Source organism: Phanerochaete carnosa (assembly GCF_000300595.1).
Source record: "Phanerochaete carnosa HHB-10118-sp unplaced genomic scaffold PHACAscaffold_4, whole genome shotgun sequence".
NCBI classification, from domain to species: domain Eukaryota; kingdom Fungi; phylum Basidiomycota; class Agaricomycetes; order Polyporales; family Phanerochaetaceae; genus Phanerochaete; species Phanerochaete carnosa.
Genome location: NW_006767631.1, coordinates 2,731,396 through 2,750,915, shown reverse-complemented (window position 1 = coordinate 2,750,915; position 19,520 = coordinate 2,731,396). Strand labels below are relative to the sequence as shown.

The following is a 19,520-nucleotide window of genomic DNA, read 5'->3' as shown; positions in this document are numbered from 1 at the left end:
TGAAGCACTCCAGCCATTTCCCAGGCCAACCTATGACCTGATTGAAGAAGAATATGGCTCAGCCGGCCGAGAGAGAGAGGCAGTAGCGGTGCATACCTGTGAAAGCATGTCTCACGAATTTGATTAGCTCGTAGGAGCCGTGATAAGTCTCCAGCGGCCGACCAATCTCCTTCGTAATGAGGCGAGTATGAACACGTTCAACGGGCCTAAGACGGCTATCCAGATGGTTCATGAAGTCCTGACTGTCTGTGCGCTGGCCATCGATATCTCCGCCGGCGATGGGAGTGGCAATATACTTGCGAGAGCTTTCATCCTGAATGCGGCTATGTAGACGTCTGTACACGTCCAGTTCGGGTCTGCGAGGCGCGGCTCGCCATTGATCCTTCAGGAAAACCATGCGGCGCATTTCAACTTCAAACGCCATGTAGCCCCGAGTGCACCGACCGGTAGGCGACGAACGCGTGGTGACAGGCTTGCCAATCAAGTACGTCCTCTGCTCTGGAGGGAGTGGATTCCCAGCATGGTCAACAGGCGCGATCTGTGCAGCGTCGCCGATGGAGACGACTGGACATGTTACCTGTCGTGCGAAATCAGATGAAAACGGAATAATGTGAACATGAAATCTGACGCGAACCTGGTAGATAGGATACAAATGTTTGTTCGGAGTTAGATGGTCGTGATAGAGTTGCTCCAGATAAGGCTTGCCCTTGGGGCGACATGCGCGGAGGGTTCGAAGGAGATCAGGGGACGCCAGGCTGACGGTGTCGTCGAAGCCCTGATCTTTAGACGAGAGGTTGAGGAGTCGATATGTGATGTCACGAAAGAGGGCGAACTGAGAGCGGAGATCTATGGGAGCTGAGACGATACAGCCTGCCCGATCGAAACGAAAGAAGCGGACGGCTGAGGAGGTTATATATATGGAGTACACGTGAGTGCGATGTTGTCGTTGCATAATCTCGCATGCGTATTTGACGAACTGAGCTCGCGATTGACGACCCCTGGGGGTGTTTCGAAAGAGCGGAATCCGTGCTCGGGAGTGGGCGTCCGTGATTGCAACCTCGAAGCCGTAGCCTGCATCTTCGTCCTTGCATTTGACTTCAAGAGCCATTATCATCCACGCCCAGGCACACCGAGCGACGTTTGGATTATCTTTCGTGACCTCGCGGAGATATGCTTCCGTCGCTAAGGGTACATCATCCGGATAGAGCGCAATATCTGGGCGAAAGTCGATTTCTTTCGTCTCGCAGTGTGTGGCCGTAATCTTGAAACACCCCTTGCAGCCGGAGACTTCTGCAAAAGAGTTGAATACGGCACACTATACCTCATAGGTGAGAGACGTATCCATCAGCATGTTAAGTAGACGCGCTTACCAAAGGATCGTATCGAATGTCTTCCGCCTTGTTACTGAGTTGCGAGAAATCGATGGTGTCGAAGCCCTTTACACTACACACCAGTTCATCGCCCATGTCTACGCCAGGAACGAGCTCCTTGAATCCCTCGCCAGTGATCTCAACAGTAACCGCATCACTCTCGCTTAACAGCTTCTCCTCGTGGTCGGCGGCCTTGTGAACAGGATCGTCCTTGCAAAACGCGTCATACTCAGCGGCCATAGTTCTTTTCGGGGGCGAGCACTTTTGGCCGTTCTGGACGTGCGCAGCAAGGACTATGGGCGGAGGAGTGGCGAAGCGTGTGCAGACTTTCGAGTTGCGAAGTACTTGTACACCTCCGTCGTCGGAGGTGGAGGCCTGGAGAAGGCACTCGACAGCGCCTTCGTCGGGATTGAACTCCGTGGGAGTAGCGTCAGCAGTGGGAATACCCTCAAAAGACGGTGCGGGGGGGTTGCTATAGTTAGTTGTAGCGTCTTCGACGAGAAGCTGGCCCTGGCCGCGAGGCTCTTCCAAGGGGAGAGATCTCTGATTTACGCAGAGAGATTGATGTTGTCCTGTATCGAGCTTCCTTGAGGAATGCAGGACAAATGTGGCCGGCAAGTCAGTGGCCATAGCAGAGTATGAGTTCACGAACATACCTTTGCACGTGAGGGGCTTTTATACAGGCCGAGTTGCAGTGATGGGCCACACCTGCAAAACAAATAAGGGACCGCATCACCAAATAAGCCTAACACGGACACCTTGATACGCTGGTAGAGGTGGCCAAAGCGAATGCGCTCTGAATATGTGGGTATTAATCTTAACTATGTCCGTGAGCACTGGGCTTATAACGCCTTGTTGATACTAATTACCGCTAAGCAACTTGAAAATGACCAATAATACGATACGGTCAGTTCCGTGAGTCTCACTCGCCGACTCGTAGGTGAAGTGAGCGAGCCACTTATTGTTGTTCATTTCGCCAGAAAGTCAGCGCGGCATATCCGGAGATTGCCGATTGCCACTGACGCTCCGCCTGCCTGATTTGTCAATTTGACCTAGGAATTTCACGACGTCCGAGTCCGTTCTCGCAAAAGAATCTTGATTGTGTCCGTCAACGTACGCGACGCTCACATTGATAAGAAAAGGAGAAGGAATATTCTGTCAACCAGTGCTGCTTGCTGTGACCACGCCTCAGATGCGTAAGCCATGTGAGAGCCTTTTGCGGAACGCAATCTCAAATTACACTCTTCGCTGACCAATAATCTACAGTCAGCTCTTCTTGGGAATTACGCCGCTGCCTCCCGATAACGGCCTGCCTAGGTCGAGCTGTCAGGTCGGGCTAAATAATGCAACCCGAAGGAGCGTTAACGAGATGAGTCTTCTGTTAGAATAATCAGATTGCCCAGAGCTCAGGCCTCAGACCATATTCCCACCAAACGCGTATCCACCCGAACGGGATGCCTAAGTTCGGGTTCCCCAAACTTAAGTCCCTGGCGGCGGGCTCCTGTGCTGATCTTGAATCGAATCACACATCCTCAGGATGCTTCATGTAATCGATCATGTGATATCTATAAGGCTCCTTTCGTACTGAATAAAGACAGAACAGTGCGAGTTAGCGCATCATGACCCTCCGATGGGCTAGTGTGGTCCAGAAGCGCAAAACGAGAGTCGGACATGCATTATGCGAGTGCATGCTGGCAGACGCACTTGTAGCGATGCCCCAGAACTCCAAAGGACCTTTGCAGGAACCGTGTCAAGGATTTGAGTGGTGCAGTCTTATCGGTACATTTGTCTCTCTGTCTGCCCATTCCCTATAGTAGACAGATGATGGAAGGGCAATTGACCTGCGGTTAATCAACAGCCTGAACAAAATGTGGAGATTACAGAGTACCTACCCTGCACATGGGATATCTTTGGCGGTTCCTCAGTATCATGCGTGAAATGTACATCCTTGGAGCCGTGTGTGCTGAGAGCCTAATTATCGCTCGCGACGTGAGGCTCGTCGAACCCAAGGACCTTGCGCGATAGGCCAAGTGGGGGTCTCATAGTAATGCGTACAAAAGAAGGGTCATCCAAGTGGATTGATACGGACATGACGCAACCCGCACGGTCGAATCGGAAGAGTCGCGCACCGGACAGGGTAGAGCACGAGCGTGTGCGTACGGCGCTGACGCTGCACTATCTCAATAGCTCACGTGAAAAAGAAGAAGAAATAGCTCTGGACTGTTTGCACGAAAGAGAGTACGGGAGAACGGAGCGAACCTTAGGTCCAGTACCAGGAGGTAGTACATTGTATGCCGCGTCATCATGGTCAGCCAGTCGCACTTCGATAGATATCACCACCATGCACAGCGAGCTGTCCTAATGTCTTTGAACCACGCTATTGGTTGTGCAAATTGTCCGCGCGGTTAAATTTTCAGGATAGAGAGTCATGGAAAGACACGCAGACTCGGAAGAATTGACGACGACTTTGGCGGCTCAATTCATCTCGGTGGACTCGCAAAAGCTACTCGGCAGGGCGAACTGGTAGATATGGGTCAGAATAGTAATATGTGAAGCAAGTTGTAAATTTGCACCGCAGATTTTCCAGCTTGTCGCTGTCAAGTGTGCTGCTCGAGGGTTGGGTGGCTTCTAGCAAGACCTCTTGAACTTGACTCGGATCTGCACGATGACCTGATTGGCAGTTTTGTGACCACTGCCAAGCGGGCTCTCAAGGTTTTTGACGGAACTTCCCGCAGTCAATTGGTCTGTTGCTTCTGAGATATTTACTGTCAGTGGCTCAGGGAATGTCGCTTGCTGTGCCTCCATCTCGTGAGCCGGCGACTCGGAGCGCACTGCTAGTCTATTCTATATGTGTAGCAAAAGTGAACAGAAAAGTGCGAAATGCCGGCAGCAGATTTATACCTGTCCGTCGAGTTTGATGTGGGTAAGTTCAAACTGGTCCTCGTTAGATAGGAGTGGCTCTGAGTTGAACCGCTACCCTCGTTCGGGGGAGCGCCACAAAGTGCTCGGAGTTCCCCGCCGCCAGCCGCGTTGGCGCCAGTAGCAGCGGTTTCCTCAGGCAAGCAATACACTGGCGTACTGAGCGAGGTTATGTGTTCCATAATTACTTCCCATATTCATATCTAATCTGCTGGCGGTGTCAGATAATGGCCTACTCTACCTAAAATCAATGTTTTACTCTAAACGACTGCGGTCGTGAGCTCGAAGTAGCACAAGTATGAGACCGGTATGTATTACGTACAAGCCCTCGAGTGTGCAGCGGGATAATAAGCAATTCGATATCTGGGTATTAATACTAGGCCCCAGGGAAGCGAGAAGTGTGCTGTTGGTCAAACGACTATCCCATGAGTGCTTGCGTTAAGTTGTGCGTCAATACCGTGAAGTATCTCCTCCCCTATTTCTGTCGTGACGCGAGTCGAGTTAGGAAGCGTGTTTCTGCGAGTAAAGACCAGAATGGTCAAGTGCCGTTGGAGCGATGGGCGATAAGAAGAATTCATGCTTGTCCTCGCCTGGCAATTGGCTGTGTACAAACCTGCCGGTATCAAGGTTATGGAGACGGCGAGTGTGCGGCTAGATCTGGGGTTAGGATTCGTCCAGCACCCGTGTCATCGCGGTTCGGCAAGCCGACGTCCACCGGAAGATGTCGCGCCGGCCCGGAGCGTTGGGACGCCCTCGGTCCCGATGAATAGGAGCAACGGGGTCGGTATGGTCTTCCACGGTAGCGGAGACTCTTTGCAAGCAATCGAGTTTATATTTCGTTTTGCTTAATTTTCTGAAAATTTCCAGCTGAATTGAGGCGGGGCGTTCAGCAATGGCGCCGTGGGCGCTTGTCGAGTGCTGGGGGTGATGATGTCAGAGGGTAGTGTATACTTTCAGTCGACACACCCACCAACATCGATTTTTTGCAGGGATAACAGAAGATCGAAGACACTTCGAATTGCCTCTGAAAGACTATAAAATCCAACGGACAACACCATGCCAGAGCTCACATCTTTCCCCCTCACCACCACTCTAGTCTCTACCCGTCGCTCTCATCCTCAGCCCCGCATCCAACATGCCGGAAGGAACCATGCGCGCACTCTACTACAGCTCCCCTTACAACTTCGACATTCGCCAGGTTCCTATCCCCAAGTGCGGTGACGATGATGTTCTCCTCAAGGTCACGTGCTGTGGTGTCTGCGGCACAGATGCGCACATCCACGAGGGCGAGTTCATTGCCAAATTCCCCCTCATTCCCGGACACGAAGCCATCGGTAAGGTCGTCGAAGTTGGCAAGAATGTGAAGGACTTCCAGCTTGGCGACCGTATTGTAGCAGACGTCGGCATCTCGGTGAGTTCGAAGCTTGTGACACCCGCCAAAGGTTATGCGTCTAACGCGATCTCCTGTCAGTGCGATAACTGCTTCTATTGCCGACGAGGCGAAGCCGTCCTTTGCGAAAACTTCAACGCTCGGGGTGTGACCCAGGATGGCGGGTTTGCAGAATACATCGTATAGTACGTGGCACATGATCCCGCACGCTTTGGCCATCGCTGACCTTTCATAGCCACCAGAAGAAGTGCTACAAGATTTACAACCTCACTGACGAGGAGTCGACGCTTCTTGAGCCCGCTGCATGCGCCATACACGGTCTCGACAAGCTGAATCCGCCGGTCGGTATCGAAATCCTCCTTCTCGGTGCCGGCCCAACCGGCCTCATCCTTGCTCAGCTGCTCAAACAGAACGGCGCTCACCGTGTCGTTATTGCTGCGAACAAGGGCATCAAGATGGACATCGCGAAGCAGCTCAACGCCGCGGACGAGTACATCGAGCTCGACAGGCAGAACCCTGGCCCACAGTGGGAAGAGCTCAAGAAGAGCAACCCGTATGGCTTCGACGTCGTCGTCGAGGCTACTGGTGTCGAGAAGCTTGCGCAGGATGCTATCAACTACGTCCGCCGTGGTGGTACCCTCATGATCTACGGTGTTTACGAGAACAAGGCTCTCGTACACTGGCCGCCATCTAAGATATTTGGTGACGAGATCAAGGTGCGTTGACGGCTAAATCTAACACTGGACTCTCGCTAACGCATATGTGCTCAGATTATTGGCTCGTTCTCGCAAGCCCACTGCTTCCCTCGTGCTGTCGCTTACCTCGATGGCGGCAAGGTGAATGTCAAGGGCATGATCACCGACACGTTCAAGCTTGAGGACTACCAGAAGGCCCTCGACAAGATGAGCAGCCGTTCTGCCGTCAAGATCGTCATCACGCCTTGAGAGCCTGGCTCTAAAGTTGTCGCTTCCACTGGGTCCGGACAGAGCTGGACACTTCGGCTGAGTTTATCGGGAAAAGTTATGACCGGATTGTATCCCTCTCTGTCGTCTTATCCGCATCTGCAACAGTAATACCATAGAGTCACAATTGTTTTCTCAGCTGCAGCATAATTGTAATTTAAACTATAACTTCTCTGGATTTGATCGATGTTCGGTCGTTTTGCTGGTGTCGTGGCTGTTTGCTCCAAGGCTTCATGGACATATCTGATGTCGTTCCAACCGCCGCGGCAGGCTCACATATCGGCGAGGGGCCCATTCTGTGCGTACGAGCAGAGCTCTCAATATTGCCAACTTGTTCTTGACCACATCCGTACTGCTCATGCACGAACTTGAAAAGGAGATGCCTTAAATTCAAAGTCCAAGCCCGTCGTGTGGCGTTGAATTCATAGGTGGCAATACAACCGCATGCCAGTGAGAACAACAAGAGCAACGGACAGCGAGATATACATACATAACAAGGAGATATGGAGAAGTGCTACTTTGTGTCAGAATCGGCCTTAGCACGGGCTGTTCGCGACTTTGCTGTCAGTGTTTCCGCTTTCGAAAGAGCGAGTAACAGAATTGTCAGTCTTTGAAGGCCACACCGGCCAAAAGTGGGCTCTTCGCCCAAACGCCAACCGCACCGCAGCTTAGTAGATGAGGAGCAAACTTATCCTGTAGATACACTGGGAGACACGCTCGTAATCCCGCAAAGGAAGGAGGAGCGATGACTAGTAAATAATCTTTCCACTTCGGCGTAATGTTGGATTTTCAGGGGAGTAAAAAGAATGGGGCTTTTCGTCGGTGCAAACATCGATGAGCAAGAGGCGAAGAGAGGAATGGTGGAAATAATATAATTCGATAGCACGTGACGTTAGAGGCGCCTGGACGCTTAGATATTTCTCGCTCTAGCGCTTGCCCGTCCGCACGCCACCTCCAAAACGAACGCAAGTGCTCCTCGCGCTGTCATCTTCGGCGAGTATTTGCTTACTACTTTTTTGAATCAAGCTCACTATCAGGTTAGCATCCTACGCAGTGACCTCACGATACTGATAGTGTTGAACAGTACTTACTTGTACCTTGCCTGCCCCCTCTATTTGAGACCACCTCAGACGTCGAAATTTTCCTGTGCATAGACCACATAGACATTTTTGACGCTTGGTCTAGGCTACTTACTGTTGTTCCGCTCCCTTGATTGCCTCGGCAATCAGCTGAAGGTGTGGCCACATTCTTGACAACCTGTTGTATATATTGCCGTTGCCCCAGAGGTATATTTCTCAACCTCCGCCATCATGGCCTCAAAATTATATCAACTAAAGCAGCCTTCTGAACAAAGCAGGAGGGAAACTGCGCCCCCAATCGGGCACCCCACCACTTGCAGGACCGCTACTTCGACTACCGTTGTTGACGCCGTCACGGAACTGCTTGTTTCAGGTGCTGAGGCCACCTTATCGAACAAGAATGAGACTCTCATCCCAGGCTCAACCATTCCATCTATCCTTCAGGAGCACAACGCAGAGTCCAGTGGCCACACCTTCTTTGTTCGCGAAGGGACTCCGTTCGAATCTCCTCCCGGTTATTTGAAAGACGGCGAACCTCGATCTCCCCACAGGATGACGTTGGGATCTGGAGCCAGCACTCATTCTAAGGAAGATTCTCCTTACAAGGCAGCTGACTACGACGAAAAGGTTCTTGCAGAGCTGGACGAGTTTACCGTCGAGGTTACCGACAAACAATTCGAAGCCTCGATTCCCGGAGAACCCATCACGGAGGATGAGGTTGAGGATTCTGATGACAAGGATGCAGAGGACAAGGAATATGACAGTGAAGGCACTGACGACAATGCAGAGCCCAACTTCAACAAGCTTGGTATCTCTCATTCCAAGGGCAATACTGAGGATGCTAGATATGACCCAATAGTAAGTACCATAACGCCACTCATTAGGAGAACGTATAATAGAGAGTTGCACAGTGCGACGTCTTCAACGGCTTTGCGGAGGAGGCAGAGACATCTGCAAGATTCAAGGTTGTTGCAAATCGTCCTGAATCAGCGGAGATCGACTTTCGTTCTGATCTTTGTCCCTATCCCGGGGATGACGACTTAGCACGCGAAGCTTATGAACGCGAGGTGCAGAGTGACAATCTACGTGTTGCACGCTGCGCCTGGGCTTACATGATTCTTCCCGTTGAAGTAAAGTCCAAGGAGGAGGATTGTGCCTACGGTATGCAGATCGCGTGCAGAGCTACTCGATCTGGCAACGTTCGCAAGGTACCCCTTCTCCATGACAGTGCGAAAGGGAAGAAAGCAAGAGCGCAGTTTGCCAAGTATGCGATGGAAGTTATGCTGCAGCAGCATCGTACCCACTGTTTCGCCATTTAAATTGGTGCATCGGAGCGAGATTCTTCAGCTTTGACCGCCAGCTGTGTTGTCTCTAAGCCAATTCACCTTGTACGCCAATTCGATCGCTTCAAATGCATCATGGTCCGGATCCTCAGCCTCTCTCCGGAAGATCAAGGCTTCGACCAGATCGTTCAGACACCCTCCCCCCAAGATATCGCTGCACTCAAGTCTTATAAGGTAGATAATCCCTACCTCATGAAGACCAAAGACGACATGCTGCGGCATCAGCTTCTTTACCCGCTGAAAAAGGTATGCATCTACTTGAGCATAGTTGAAAAATCTCTGATCCACTAGCCAGGTGGAGTGTCCTGCCGCCACACTCGATGGGTCCAAAGCCCCTCAACGTGGGCGCCGGCTACTTATTGGCAGAGCCGCCGCTGGACATGTCTCTCCCCTCGGCCGGTGCACGAAGGGTTTCATTGCGTTCGACCTCGATTCTAAGCGCATGGTGTTCTTGAAGGATCAGTGGCGAGCCATCACTCGAGAGCGCAAGGAGCTGGACACGTACCGGCGGCTGCACCAACACGGGGTCCAGTTCATCGCCACCCCGATTGCTGGAGAAGACATTGACGCTCACCGCACCTCGAGTCAAATGCTGATGAAGGACAGACTAAACATGTCAAGACCCATCGAGCGCATACACTCCAGATTAGTCACCAAGGAAGTCGGCCGCCCGCTAAAAGACTACAAGGACTCCGTGGATTTGATTCAAGTGGTCAGCTACGCTGTTATAGGTGTGCTTACCTTCTGACCGTCATATCCGCATCAATGGCTCATAGCCGTACAGCTCATAGGATAGCCTGGGAAAAAGCCAAAATTCTTCATAACAATGTGAGCGCGGCGAACATCATGATCAACGCTGAAACAGACGAAGGCTTCCTGAACGATTGGGACCTATGCAAGTTCAAGGAGGACTTGAAAAATAAAATTCCAGCTTCTCAGCCTGGTGGTGTATCAGTGAGTCTTTCAGGCATGGGATAGAGCACTCAAGATGACTGATCGCCGACCAGGGAACGTGGCCCTTCAAATCAGCGCTGTCACTGATGTATCCCACAAAGCCCGCAGAGGTGGCGGACGACCTGGAGTCGTTCATTTACATAATCCTCTTGATGGCCATGCGCTTCCATCGCCACGAACTTGCGTCTGATGCATCCTTGGATTCCACGGTAGAGGAGCAGAGGCTAGCAAACTCCAAGAACGAGCCTCTGGCTGCTCGTTTCTACGACATCTTTTACGAGGAAATCCGATGCAAGAACGGCTATTCCAAGGGCGGACAAACCAAACATCTATACGTCAAGTTTGGCAAGCCTCCTATCAAGTTGGAGGAAGCCGAAGAAGGCCCTACCCTTCTCGAGCGGTTTCTTCGGATGGGCTGGACACTTCTACGCCGCCACTATAAACACGTCAACTTTGACGATCTTGCACCCTATGCAGTCGCACCCAAACCCACTCGCCTCTCTAAGGACGCACAGCCTGCAGAAGATACGCAGAAGCGCAATCTGAAGGACAACAGCGTCATGGCGCACTTCTCTCAGAAGTTCACGAGATACCCGCGCTGCAGTTCTCCGTCCGTATCGTCTAATGGTTCGTCCGGGTGGCTCATCCGTGAGGAGAGGCCTCTCGACAAGCACGACGCGCTCTGCTGGCTCTTCGACGAGGTATTCCGCGACAAGAGTGGCAACGCCCTCGATTTGACTCATCTCAGAGGCGATAAGTTCTTCGACATGTGCGCCGGCCAACCTGTGATGACGTCCACGCGAAGGAAGAATCTAAACGGCACGCATAGCCTTCTTCCTTTTCCGCCCCCTATCGAAGAAGTTGAGGAAGAAGAGTAAGCTCCCCGCATCACCGGAAGGAGCAACAAAACACGGAAGGCTACGACCACTCGTAAGACCGCAGCTGCCAAGAAAGCAGCAACGACCACGAAAGCAGCCGCAGCCCGGAAGATTGTGTCAGCTTGAAAGGCGGCTTCTTCGAAGCCGACCGAAGTGGGAGAGGTGACAGGGTCGAAGAAAGCCGCACTGCGAAAGAAGATAGCGGGCGCTATCGAGAAGGGCTCATCAGCAACAAAAGGCAAGACTACTGGTTCGCGCAAGGTGTCCACTACAGCGGCGGGGAAGGCCGCCGCACCGAAAGCCTCTGCTGTTCGCAATACCCGTGCTGCACGAAGGGCTGGCAAGACTCTGTCGGTGTCTCCCGGCAAACGCAAGCGCGGCGAAGACGACGAAAGCGAGACCGCCGAAGGCGACACGGCCCCCAAGAAAGCGGCGACGAAGCGTGCAGCGCAGAAATTCTTGCAGGGAGGCGCGAGAACTGCGACCCAGAAGGAGGATGTACCTCCACAGACCGCTGCGAGAAGGTCTACTCAACTCGCCCGGAAGGCGGGTGCCGCTCGATAGCATTCATGCCATGTCCGTTTCGGTACATCATGTAGCTATTGCGCACTTGACAAAGCTTTAAGCTTTCAATACGGGCGCTCGTTGAAGAACTGGAGCATATCGTGCATAACGCCATGTTCGACCTTCAGCTTGGCGGCCGCGGTATTGTCATTATGGGGGAGTAATGGCGCTTTCCAACTCTTATAGATCTTTAGCTCGACTTCGAAGTCCATCAGCGTCTGCGTGCTCCGGAAGTTCCTGAGCAGGACAGAGGCACAACGGCTACTATCATGACGTAGTAGTATGCAGCTGATTCAGACGCCTGCTGAGCGGCCGCAGAGCGAACGGTCACAGGGACAGGTGGCAGACTGTTATCGGGAGCAACGTACTTGCCATAGTCTAGCTCCAAGCTCGCGCGGTAGCGCGGCCGTGTTTACTGTGACTTATCACGTGATATACGTCACTCCGCGTACGCGGGAGCGTGACGAACGGGCAATGACCACCATCTCTATCTATCACGAACGTCACGCTTTGCCATCCTCAGGCTACACGATATCCTAGGACCTATACCTGATTAATAAATGGATCACGAGGTTGTACTCCCTTCTGACTCCGAAGAACTCGAGGAGTATCTAGCTGAACAAGATCCCGAGCGATACTGGCGAGACGCCAGCCTCGCTATTGCGAAGAATCTGGAGCGGCTCAGGGTTCTCGGGCTTGTGAAGGGAAGTGAAAGTCTAGGTTCGACGAAGAATAGAGGCAAAGGGAAGGAGAGGCTGTCGAGATCGGACGATGAGGCCGTCTCGAGGCCAGCGCGGAAACGCGTGAAGGTGCATTGTACGAACGTCCTGACCAGTCTACAGCTGCTGACCAGACGAGATTCGGCAGCTATCGCACTCATTCTCTGACGAGAATCTAGCTGAAATTTCCAGAAACTCGTATTCGAGGAGTCCTCTACCACAGCGTCAAGTTGCTCTGGACATTTCTAACACCGCGATCGCGTCTTCGATGGTAAGTCCATGCAATATACACACCGCTAAGCTTTACTTATAGCTTGATGTCTAGCGTGATGATCTTGAGCCTTTCTTGCTGGGAGAACGTGTCAAATCTCCTCAGCACAAGTCGTCGAAATGTAGCCCTGATTCAAGTTTAGATAGAGAATGCCAGCCCGAGGCAGCTCCATCGACTCATACGTTTTGCTCCGATAACGAAGACCAGGATTTCTTTCCTCATGATGAGCATGACCAAAGACTTTCCTCTCAGTCATATGTCGTTCCATCGCCCGCTGGTCTGCACCGTTGCTCAGTATCTCCGGACCCCCTACTTCTCTTGACGCAAGGAGGAGAGTTACTGAAACACCCCTTCATCCCTTCGGCCGAACGATGTTCTCAGCCTGCGACGATTTTCAGCAAGGATGACCCCGAAGATGATATCCCTATCGCGGGCCCCTCACGCCCCAGACCGGCAATCCAATCAATGTCACTGCAATCATCACCAGCGCGCAAACTATCACCTTTCACTAGCCCACTCTCTTCTCCTTCTCCGTCCCCTCGGCCTTCCCCTACCCGTCCACGTTTCCCCGCTCGCGACGCTTCACTTTCATCTCCACACACGGACGCCGACGACGCAAACGCCTCTCTCATTTCGCAACTCCAGCAAGCGGAGAACGCGAGCCGGTACAAACTACGCGAACGGAACGTGCGCCAACTCCAGCCATATGCATACGACCAGCAGATCTACAAACGCCAGATGCGCGCGAACCCTGACGCCATCGTCAGGTATCACAGCCCGGCACGCCGAAGGCACCGCTCCCGTGAGCGATCTGTCGGCGTTGGGGACGAGCAGAGCAGTGATGCTGAGGTCGATCCGGCGCGGCTGGAAGCCGAGGCTAGTGAGGATGAGAGGCCACGAAGGAGAAGGACGAGGAGTGAAACCGACAACGAAGAGGGTGTGCAGGCGGGGACAAGGGGTCGAACTGAACTGGAAGCCGCGCCTTCGACGACAAGGCAGATGCCGCCAAGACAAGTCGTGCCAACAGTCCCGCCTGTCGCTACGTCTTCCAAGGCGCAGAGCGAGATGGACATTTGGTTCGGCCTCCAAAAATCCGAGTTTGACAATCGCGGGAGCAGTAGCGACGAGGAGCTCGGATTACAAGCGCAGAAGCGGAAAGGAAAGGAGAAGGGAGAAGTCGAGGAAACGAGTAAGAGAAAGAAGAAGCGATTCCCGATGAGAGATAGCAAATTCCTGAGGACAGAGAGGCCGTCTCCGAGGCGAAGTCAAGTAAGTTTTACTCGACCTAAGCGCATAAGATGAATCTTTGACTCGGGTGTAGATTCCCGAATCTCCCAAACCCCGCCCGCACAGACGTCACTCCCAACAGTCAGACTCGAGCGAGGTCGAAGTCTTCTCCCCAGCTCGAGCACTGGCCCGCTTTCCGAGTCGCCAGTCGTCGTCAGACCCCTGGGACCTAGACAGCCATACTCGCTTCGACGACAGGGTGCCGAGTCCAAACACATACGGTCCGCCAGAATCGTCCTCCTCGATTGAGCTAGATCGAGGTCTACCCATGGACGTCAATGATGACAACTTGGACCAAGGCGGCTTTGACTTCCAGCAAAGCCAGGACCGTGATGGTTGGGACCTCGACGTTGGCGACCGCCGTCAGCCAGACGATGACGATGTGGAAGTCTCGCTGAGGAGCGAAGTGCGAATCCTCGAGCGCACATCGCCGCACGGGTCATCAACGGAGTCAGCAGCCGACCGTTCTGACTCTGACAAGGCAGCTTCCGCCAGTAACTTCGATTCTGATGAGGATGCGGATCCCTCCGCTCTCCCAGAGGACCAGTTCCACAAGCGCTATAGACGTGAGTTTCGCGAGCTCTATCGGATGTACCCACCCGCGCGGGCGCGCACGATGATCCTTGACAATATGAAGAAGTCAGAACAAGGGCAAACGAAGGCGACGCGTCGACGCGAGAGTGTAACCTCTGAGGACGCACCCCTCCAGCCCGGGAGGGCGCGCGCGCGCATAGGAAGCGCGAAGAACGTCGTCATACGTGGCGACTCCGAGAGCGAGGACGAGGTGCGGCGAAGCTCGTCACCAAGTCCCAGCACCGGGCTTCGACGTAGCGCATCGCAACCGTCGTGGGCCTCGCATTCCGCCCGCGCACATGCCATGCGGCCGACGTTGAGTGAGGGCGTGATCTCGATATCAAGCGACGAAGACGCGTCTCGCGCAAATGATGGAGAGGGTGACGAGATTGAGTTCGTGTACGGGCCGACAAGAGTTGGACGTGGGGGCGAAATCCGTGAGGGTCCACTTGTGGACTACATACTAAATCGGACGGGTAGTGGAAGAGGGGACGGGAAGAAGCGCAAGAGGACTCATGGTTCTCGTGCAGAAGGCGGTAGCAGACGGGAATACGAAGGCGGTCGCGGAGGAGCAAGTCGCAATAGGTCTGTCCTCAACCTGCAGACCGAAGCTGGCAGGTCTCGTCGGCCAGCTGGGCGGCAGAATAGGACCAGTGGGTCGTCCGCAACGCGAATTGTTACAGGTGGCGCAAGGAGGCATGGGGCGAAACGCCAAACGCTGCTCAATTTCCCGCGGCTGGAGGTCGCTTCGGCCCCCGCTCTAAGTCGTAGCGCCTCCACCATCATCCCTCGAGCTTCAGCCTCCACCTCCGCATTGTCTGCCCCTGCCCTCGACCTCACCGTTGGCCAGCTCAAATCCGACTCATCAAAGCCGGCGTGGAAGAAATCCCGCCACCGCACACGCGAACGCGTGTATTTCATGACGCCGCACATCTCCACCGTGGTGTCAGGCGGACGCGGGCGGCACGAGTATCACACAACAGTGCTCGAGCAGGATGTTCCCGAGAGTGAGCGCCGCGCGCAGGCGATCATGCATTTCCCGCTGCCACGATTTGAACCACGAAAGCGAAAGGTCGCTCGTCAGCCTGAGGCCAGTAGGCAAAGAGCGCTTCCTGAGGTATGGAGGTCTCAGGACGCAGGCGCTGTTGGAGGTACGAGAAAGGCGGCAAAAGTACTGCGAAAGAAGGATCCTATAACGATCGATCTGAACACCACGAAGCTCCCCTCTGGCATCATCTTTGCCGAGCATACGTACCTTGGGCGCGGGTATCTGCACGCGCTGCTCTCGCCTCCCGCGGTGCTCGAGGAGCCGATCCCTGGCTACGTCGGCAACGCACGCGTATCTACCAACATGTCACCTACCGAGTTCGCTACAGTCGTGGGTGAAGCAATCACCGAGGTGCTCGGCCAGCTCAAGAACGCAACTGCTAACCAGGACGTCTTCGATGACTGGCAGCGGTACCTGCAGGTCATACGTCCCTGGTCTGCGTGGTTTCTCGCGTCCGCACCTTTCGAGGACTCTGAGACTCTGCGGACATCGTTGGAAGAAGGGACAAAGCGCACATACGCACTCATCAAGAACCATTTCGCGGTGCGTGCGGATAGTAGCCCTGCCAACGCGCTCTCGCTGCAGCTACAGTGGACCGCGATCGAGCTGCTGTACCGGATGCGACCGTCGGGTGATCAGGCGCAATCACTCTCCGAGGATGGAGAACTCAAGCGGCACATCAAGCTTCTCACGCAGCATCTGCGGGAGTGTAACCTGGACCAGCCTCTCAGTGCTCTTTGGCCCCTAGACGTGCGCCAGTTAGATTACAGTCAACCCATCCGCCGGATCGCTGAGCTGTGGGTGTGCTTGATTCACCTGGTAGAAGAAGGCGGCGGTCCTGGGGCCCTTTGGAAGCTCTTGCTGGAGGTGTACCAATCGAATCCCGACTCAGCAACTAAGAGGCGAAAAGAGGCCAAGACAGGCGAGGAGATATGGGCAGCCATATACAGCTGCATGGCGCTATCACAGTTCTCGCTGCACGGCACTACGACGTCGACTCCGCGATTGAGTAATGCGTGGGCACTTGTCGTGCTCGCTCTAGAGTCCGCTCCGCTAGCTGCCGAGGCCGGGCTATCTGAACGCGTGCTCAAGAAGCGAGACCTGTACTTTCAGGTGCTGCTCTCCCGCTGCGTCTGGCTGCACACACACTGGAAGTGGACGCTGGGCTCAGAAGACGCAGAGAAGATGTTCAGGAGCTTGCTCGACGTGTTCAAATCGCGGCGGTTCGCGAACCTGCTGCAGGACAGGGACGCCAACTTTCCGAGCTTCCTCGAGGATCACAAGCTCGTACTGTTACAGAGTCATCAGGAGGGCGATTCGGCATTCACATCTGTCCTGAAGTTCATCGTGCAGGCTGCAAAGGAGTCTAATGACGGCATTTCACCACATATCAAGAAGGTCGTCGAGCTTGCTGTTCCGCTTAGCTCGTTGTCATTCACCAAGTCCTGCCCGGCCTCCCTGCATGAGTCGTCGAAGCTCTACAACAGACTCAGCGCTGTTGCTGTTACGATTTACCTCGAGCCGACAGAGGAAAACGCCAGGAGTCGTCTCGAACGAGCGTGTCGCTATGTCAAGTACGAGGAGGCTGACCAGGGCACACGAGAGGCGTGCATTCGCGGCGCAATGCATCTTGCGATCCTCCTGCAACACTTCGAGCTCCCATTGACGAGTGCGCTGGAGTGGCTTGGCGACATGACGAACGTGCTCATAGAAGAGCTTGTGCTCTACAAGGCTGAGGCGGCCAGCCGGGCGAAAAGCGACGTTCTCAGCTGTCTCCAGATGATTCTGTGGTGTGTTCGCAGGATTATCGAAACGCCGAGGATGGATAGTAAAGCGGAGCTGCCGAAGTATCCCGAGCCTAAGCTCTTGCAAGGACGTAGGTGTTCCTGTTGTGACATTCCGTGGGACAAGTACTAACGACACTATCTTCAGCTTGGGTTACTCGGATTTTCGTTAAGGACGCCGATCTCGCCTCGATTTCGAACGCTACCCTGGAGATGCGTATGCTCGTGCAAACCTTCCTCAAAGCCCGATCTGCCGTCATCCCGCGTCGACAACCGCAACGCGCGCGGCAGGTGGTCCAAGAAGAAAGTCAGGAATATGATGATGACGACTTTGATTTCAACGATCCGGCCATCCTTGCGATGCTGGGCGACGCCGATGGAGCCTACAAAGAAGCGGAAGAGGCACGCAGCAGGAAGGAGGAGGAGTTGTGCAAGGTGGGCGCGCTAATGGTCTACTGCGCTCACGCTAAATGGTGTCGTCGCAGATCATTGAAGGGCACATCAGCAGGGCGGTCTTCCGAGTCTTATGCGCTCGGCTCATCTCTCGACATCAGCAGGACCAGCTTGATATCGATAAATGGGTGGAATGCTGGACAGGCTGTGCGGAGGTGCTGGTTCGGAATGGGCGTCGCGTGAGTTGCACCCCACTTGCCCGGATGTCCGTCTAAGCTGACCTGATAACAGGACTGGGGATCCTACTTTTTTCATGCTTCTCAGACGTGGGAGAAGATGGAGCTCAGCTCGATAACATTACGGCGGTTAAACCTTCACTTCTCACTAACTGTTCTCAAGCTGGATCCTTCAGCCTACGCGGTACGCCCCATTATTCTTGATTTTACGAGCCACCTCTTACTTGTTCCTGTTCAGGTGCAGCAAGATCAGTTTCTTAAGATCCTGTTCACTTGCTTCGCAGCTCAGCACCCTGATCTTGAGGCTGAATACGTCAGCCTCGTCTTCACCGTCGATGGCTTGCAACACACTCTGCTTCGTGGACTTCCCTACGAACCATCTGGTAACTCCAGTATATTTAACCTCTCGAGAGTCGAGCTGGTGGAAAGACGTGTCGCTTTCTTGGATTGTGAGTGGATTTGAACGTTCGACACCCCAGCCTGCTGACCTTTCTCGCCCCAGGCATGCTGTCGCGCCTAGAGGACGAATTGTTGGGCGCATATCCCGTTTCCCCTGAATCTACGGAGTTGTCGCTCCAGCACATCGCAACGATGCTATCGACGATGCAGGACATCCATTTAGTACGTCGAATCAATATCTTCGTTGAATTCTGTGGTGTTTACGGCCAGCACAGAGTCTGGACTTGCCAGGCCGTGTTTTGTATGCGCCATTCTGCTCCAGCGTCTCAGCACTTCTCAGGTCGAAGCCCAATGTTGCGGGTCATTCACTCTTGAACGAACGTGTTGCTTGGCTCCAATCTATCGATGCCTCAAGGCAAATATGAAGATTTATTTCAATGTCTGTTCCCTGAGTGTGTCCGATGCTGATCTTCACACATATCATGAAGATGTATCGATGAATACTTCTCAAACACCGAAAGTGCGAGATTTTCGAATATTCCGCAGCACATCGAAGGGAGTGGTAGGTATAGTTGGGGAAAATCTCGAACGGATCAGCTAGGTTGTCGGAGCGCGAGCGGAAGGCGGACTGGGGGCGTAGTTGAATTCTGCATCCTTGGGCTGGCCTCGGCCTATATTTGCAGCTATGCGCTTTATGGCAAAATCCTATTTTCCCTTTCATATCTAGGAGATCCTTTAATACAGCATTCGCGCGCTCATAGCAGGAAATCCCTTGGTCGGCGCCGCTCGGTAATCCCACTTTGTGACCAACGTCGGCCAGCAGATATCTCAGCGAAATGGGATGGCGCCAGCGTCGTGGCGGCTTGGACTAGGCTGGCCAGGCCTGGGCGAACCCGTGACTCGGATATCGGACGTCGTACCTCTGCCTTCTACCTCTTTGGGCCTCAGACGAGATCATCTGCCTCTCTGCGTTGCTGCTGAAGTACATCGCGTTCCAGAGCTTGTAGGCCGCGTAGTGATCTTAGTCTCCATTGTTGACTAAAACGACTCGACTCGGATTAGTAGATCCAAATCTGTCTTCTAGGGCTTCGTCTTGAACAGTTCCGCGAACGCGTCGAGCATGCTGCGTGCACAATTACGCTCGCTAGAATGGCAAGGCAGCTCGTACTCTCTTCGCAGTGCTAGTTGTACTCTCTAGGCCAATGCCGACTATCAGATCAACGGCCAAGGTGTTCCGACCAATGAGATCTTCGCTTCGCTCTGGACCAATATTGCGAGCGGGTATCGACAGTGACGACCAAATCATCTTCGGAGTGTAAGCACTTTCAACATCTTTCAGCATGACTTGGGT

At 53.6% G+C, this 19,520-nt stretch overlaps 5 protein-coding genes across 5 annotated transcripts; 4 read left to right on the top strand and 1 right to left on the bottom strand.

Moving 5' to 3' along the window:
• Nucleotides 1–58: 58 nt before the first annotated feature.
• PHACADRAFT_183570 (uncharacterized protein) lies at nucleotides 59–1,978 on the bottom strand (the record flags this gene model as incomplete). The annotated part of the gene is made up of 3 exons (XM_007394798.1): nucleotides 1,371–1,978; nucleotides 635–1,315; nucleotides 59–577 (listed from the first exon to the last, which is right to left on the bottom strand). Exons 1-3 carry the CDS (start codon nucleotides 1,608–1,610, stop codon nucleotides 59–61), a joined length of 1,440 nt encoding a protein of 479 aa, XP_007394860.1. The 5' UTR covers nucleotides 1,611–1,978.
• Nucleotides 1,979–5,257: 3,279 nt separating this feature from the next.
• PHACADRAFT_142124 (uncharacterized protein) lies at nucleotides 5,258–6,974 on the top strand. Its single transcript, XM_007394797.1, has 4 exons — nucleotides 5,258–5,700; nucleotides 5,761–5,864; nucleotides 5,915–6,395; nucleotides 6,450–6,974. Exons 1-4 carry the CDS (start codon nucleotides 5,425–5,427, stop codon nucleotides 6,621–6,623), a joined length of 1,035 nt encoding a protein of 344 aa, XP_007394859.1. The 5' UTR covers nucleotides 5,258–5,424; the 3' UTR covers nucleotides 6,624–6,974.
• Nucleotides 6,975–8,631: 1,657 nt separating this feature from the next.
• On the top strand, nucleotides 8,632–9,039 carry PHACADRAFT_92845 (uncharacterized protein; the record flags this gene model as incomplete). Its single annotated transcript, XM_007394796.1, has 1 exon — nucleotides 8,632–9,039. A coding segment is annotated over one exon (408 nt), but the record flags the coding sequence as incomplete, so codon positions are not given.
• A 332-nt stretch (nucleotides 9,040–9,371) lies between these two features.
• On the top strand, nucleotides 9,372–11,274 carry PHACADRAFT_142121 (uncharacterized protein). Its single transcript, XM_007394795.1, has 3 exons — nucleotides 9,372–9,794; nucleotides 9,848–10,011; nucleotides 10,071–11,274. Exons 1-3 carry the CDS (start codon nucleotides 9,506–9,508, stop codon nucleotides 10,893–10,895), a joined length of 1,278 nt encoding a protein of 425 aa, XP_007394857.1. The 5' UTR covers nucleotides 9,372–9,505; the 3' UTR covers nucleotides 10,896–11,274.
• Nucleotides 11,275–11,930: 656 nt separating this feature from the next.
• On the top strand, nucleotides 11,931–18,940 carry PHACADRAFT_183566 (uncharacterized protein). Its single transcript, XM_007394794.1, has 10 exons — nucleotides 11,931–12,268; nucleotides 12,327–12,449; nucleotides 12,504–13,718; nucleotides 13,771–17,233; nucleotides 17,290–17,576; nucleotides 17,627–17,773; nucleotides 17,826–17,954; nucleotides 18,009–18,219; nucleotides 18,273–18,391; nucleotides 18,445–18,940. Exons 1-10 carry the CDS (start codon nucleotides 12,020–12,022, stop codon nucleotides 18,592–18,594), a joined length of 6,093 nt encoding a protein of 2,030 aa, XP_007394856.1. The 5' UTR covers nucleotides 11,931–12,019; the 3' UTR covers nucleotides 18,595–18,940.
• The last annotated feature ends 580 nt before the right edge of the window (nucleotides 18,941–19,520 follow it).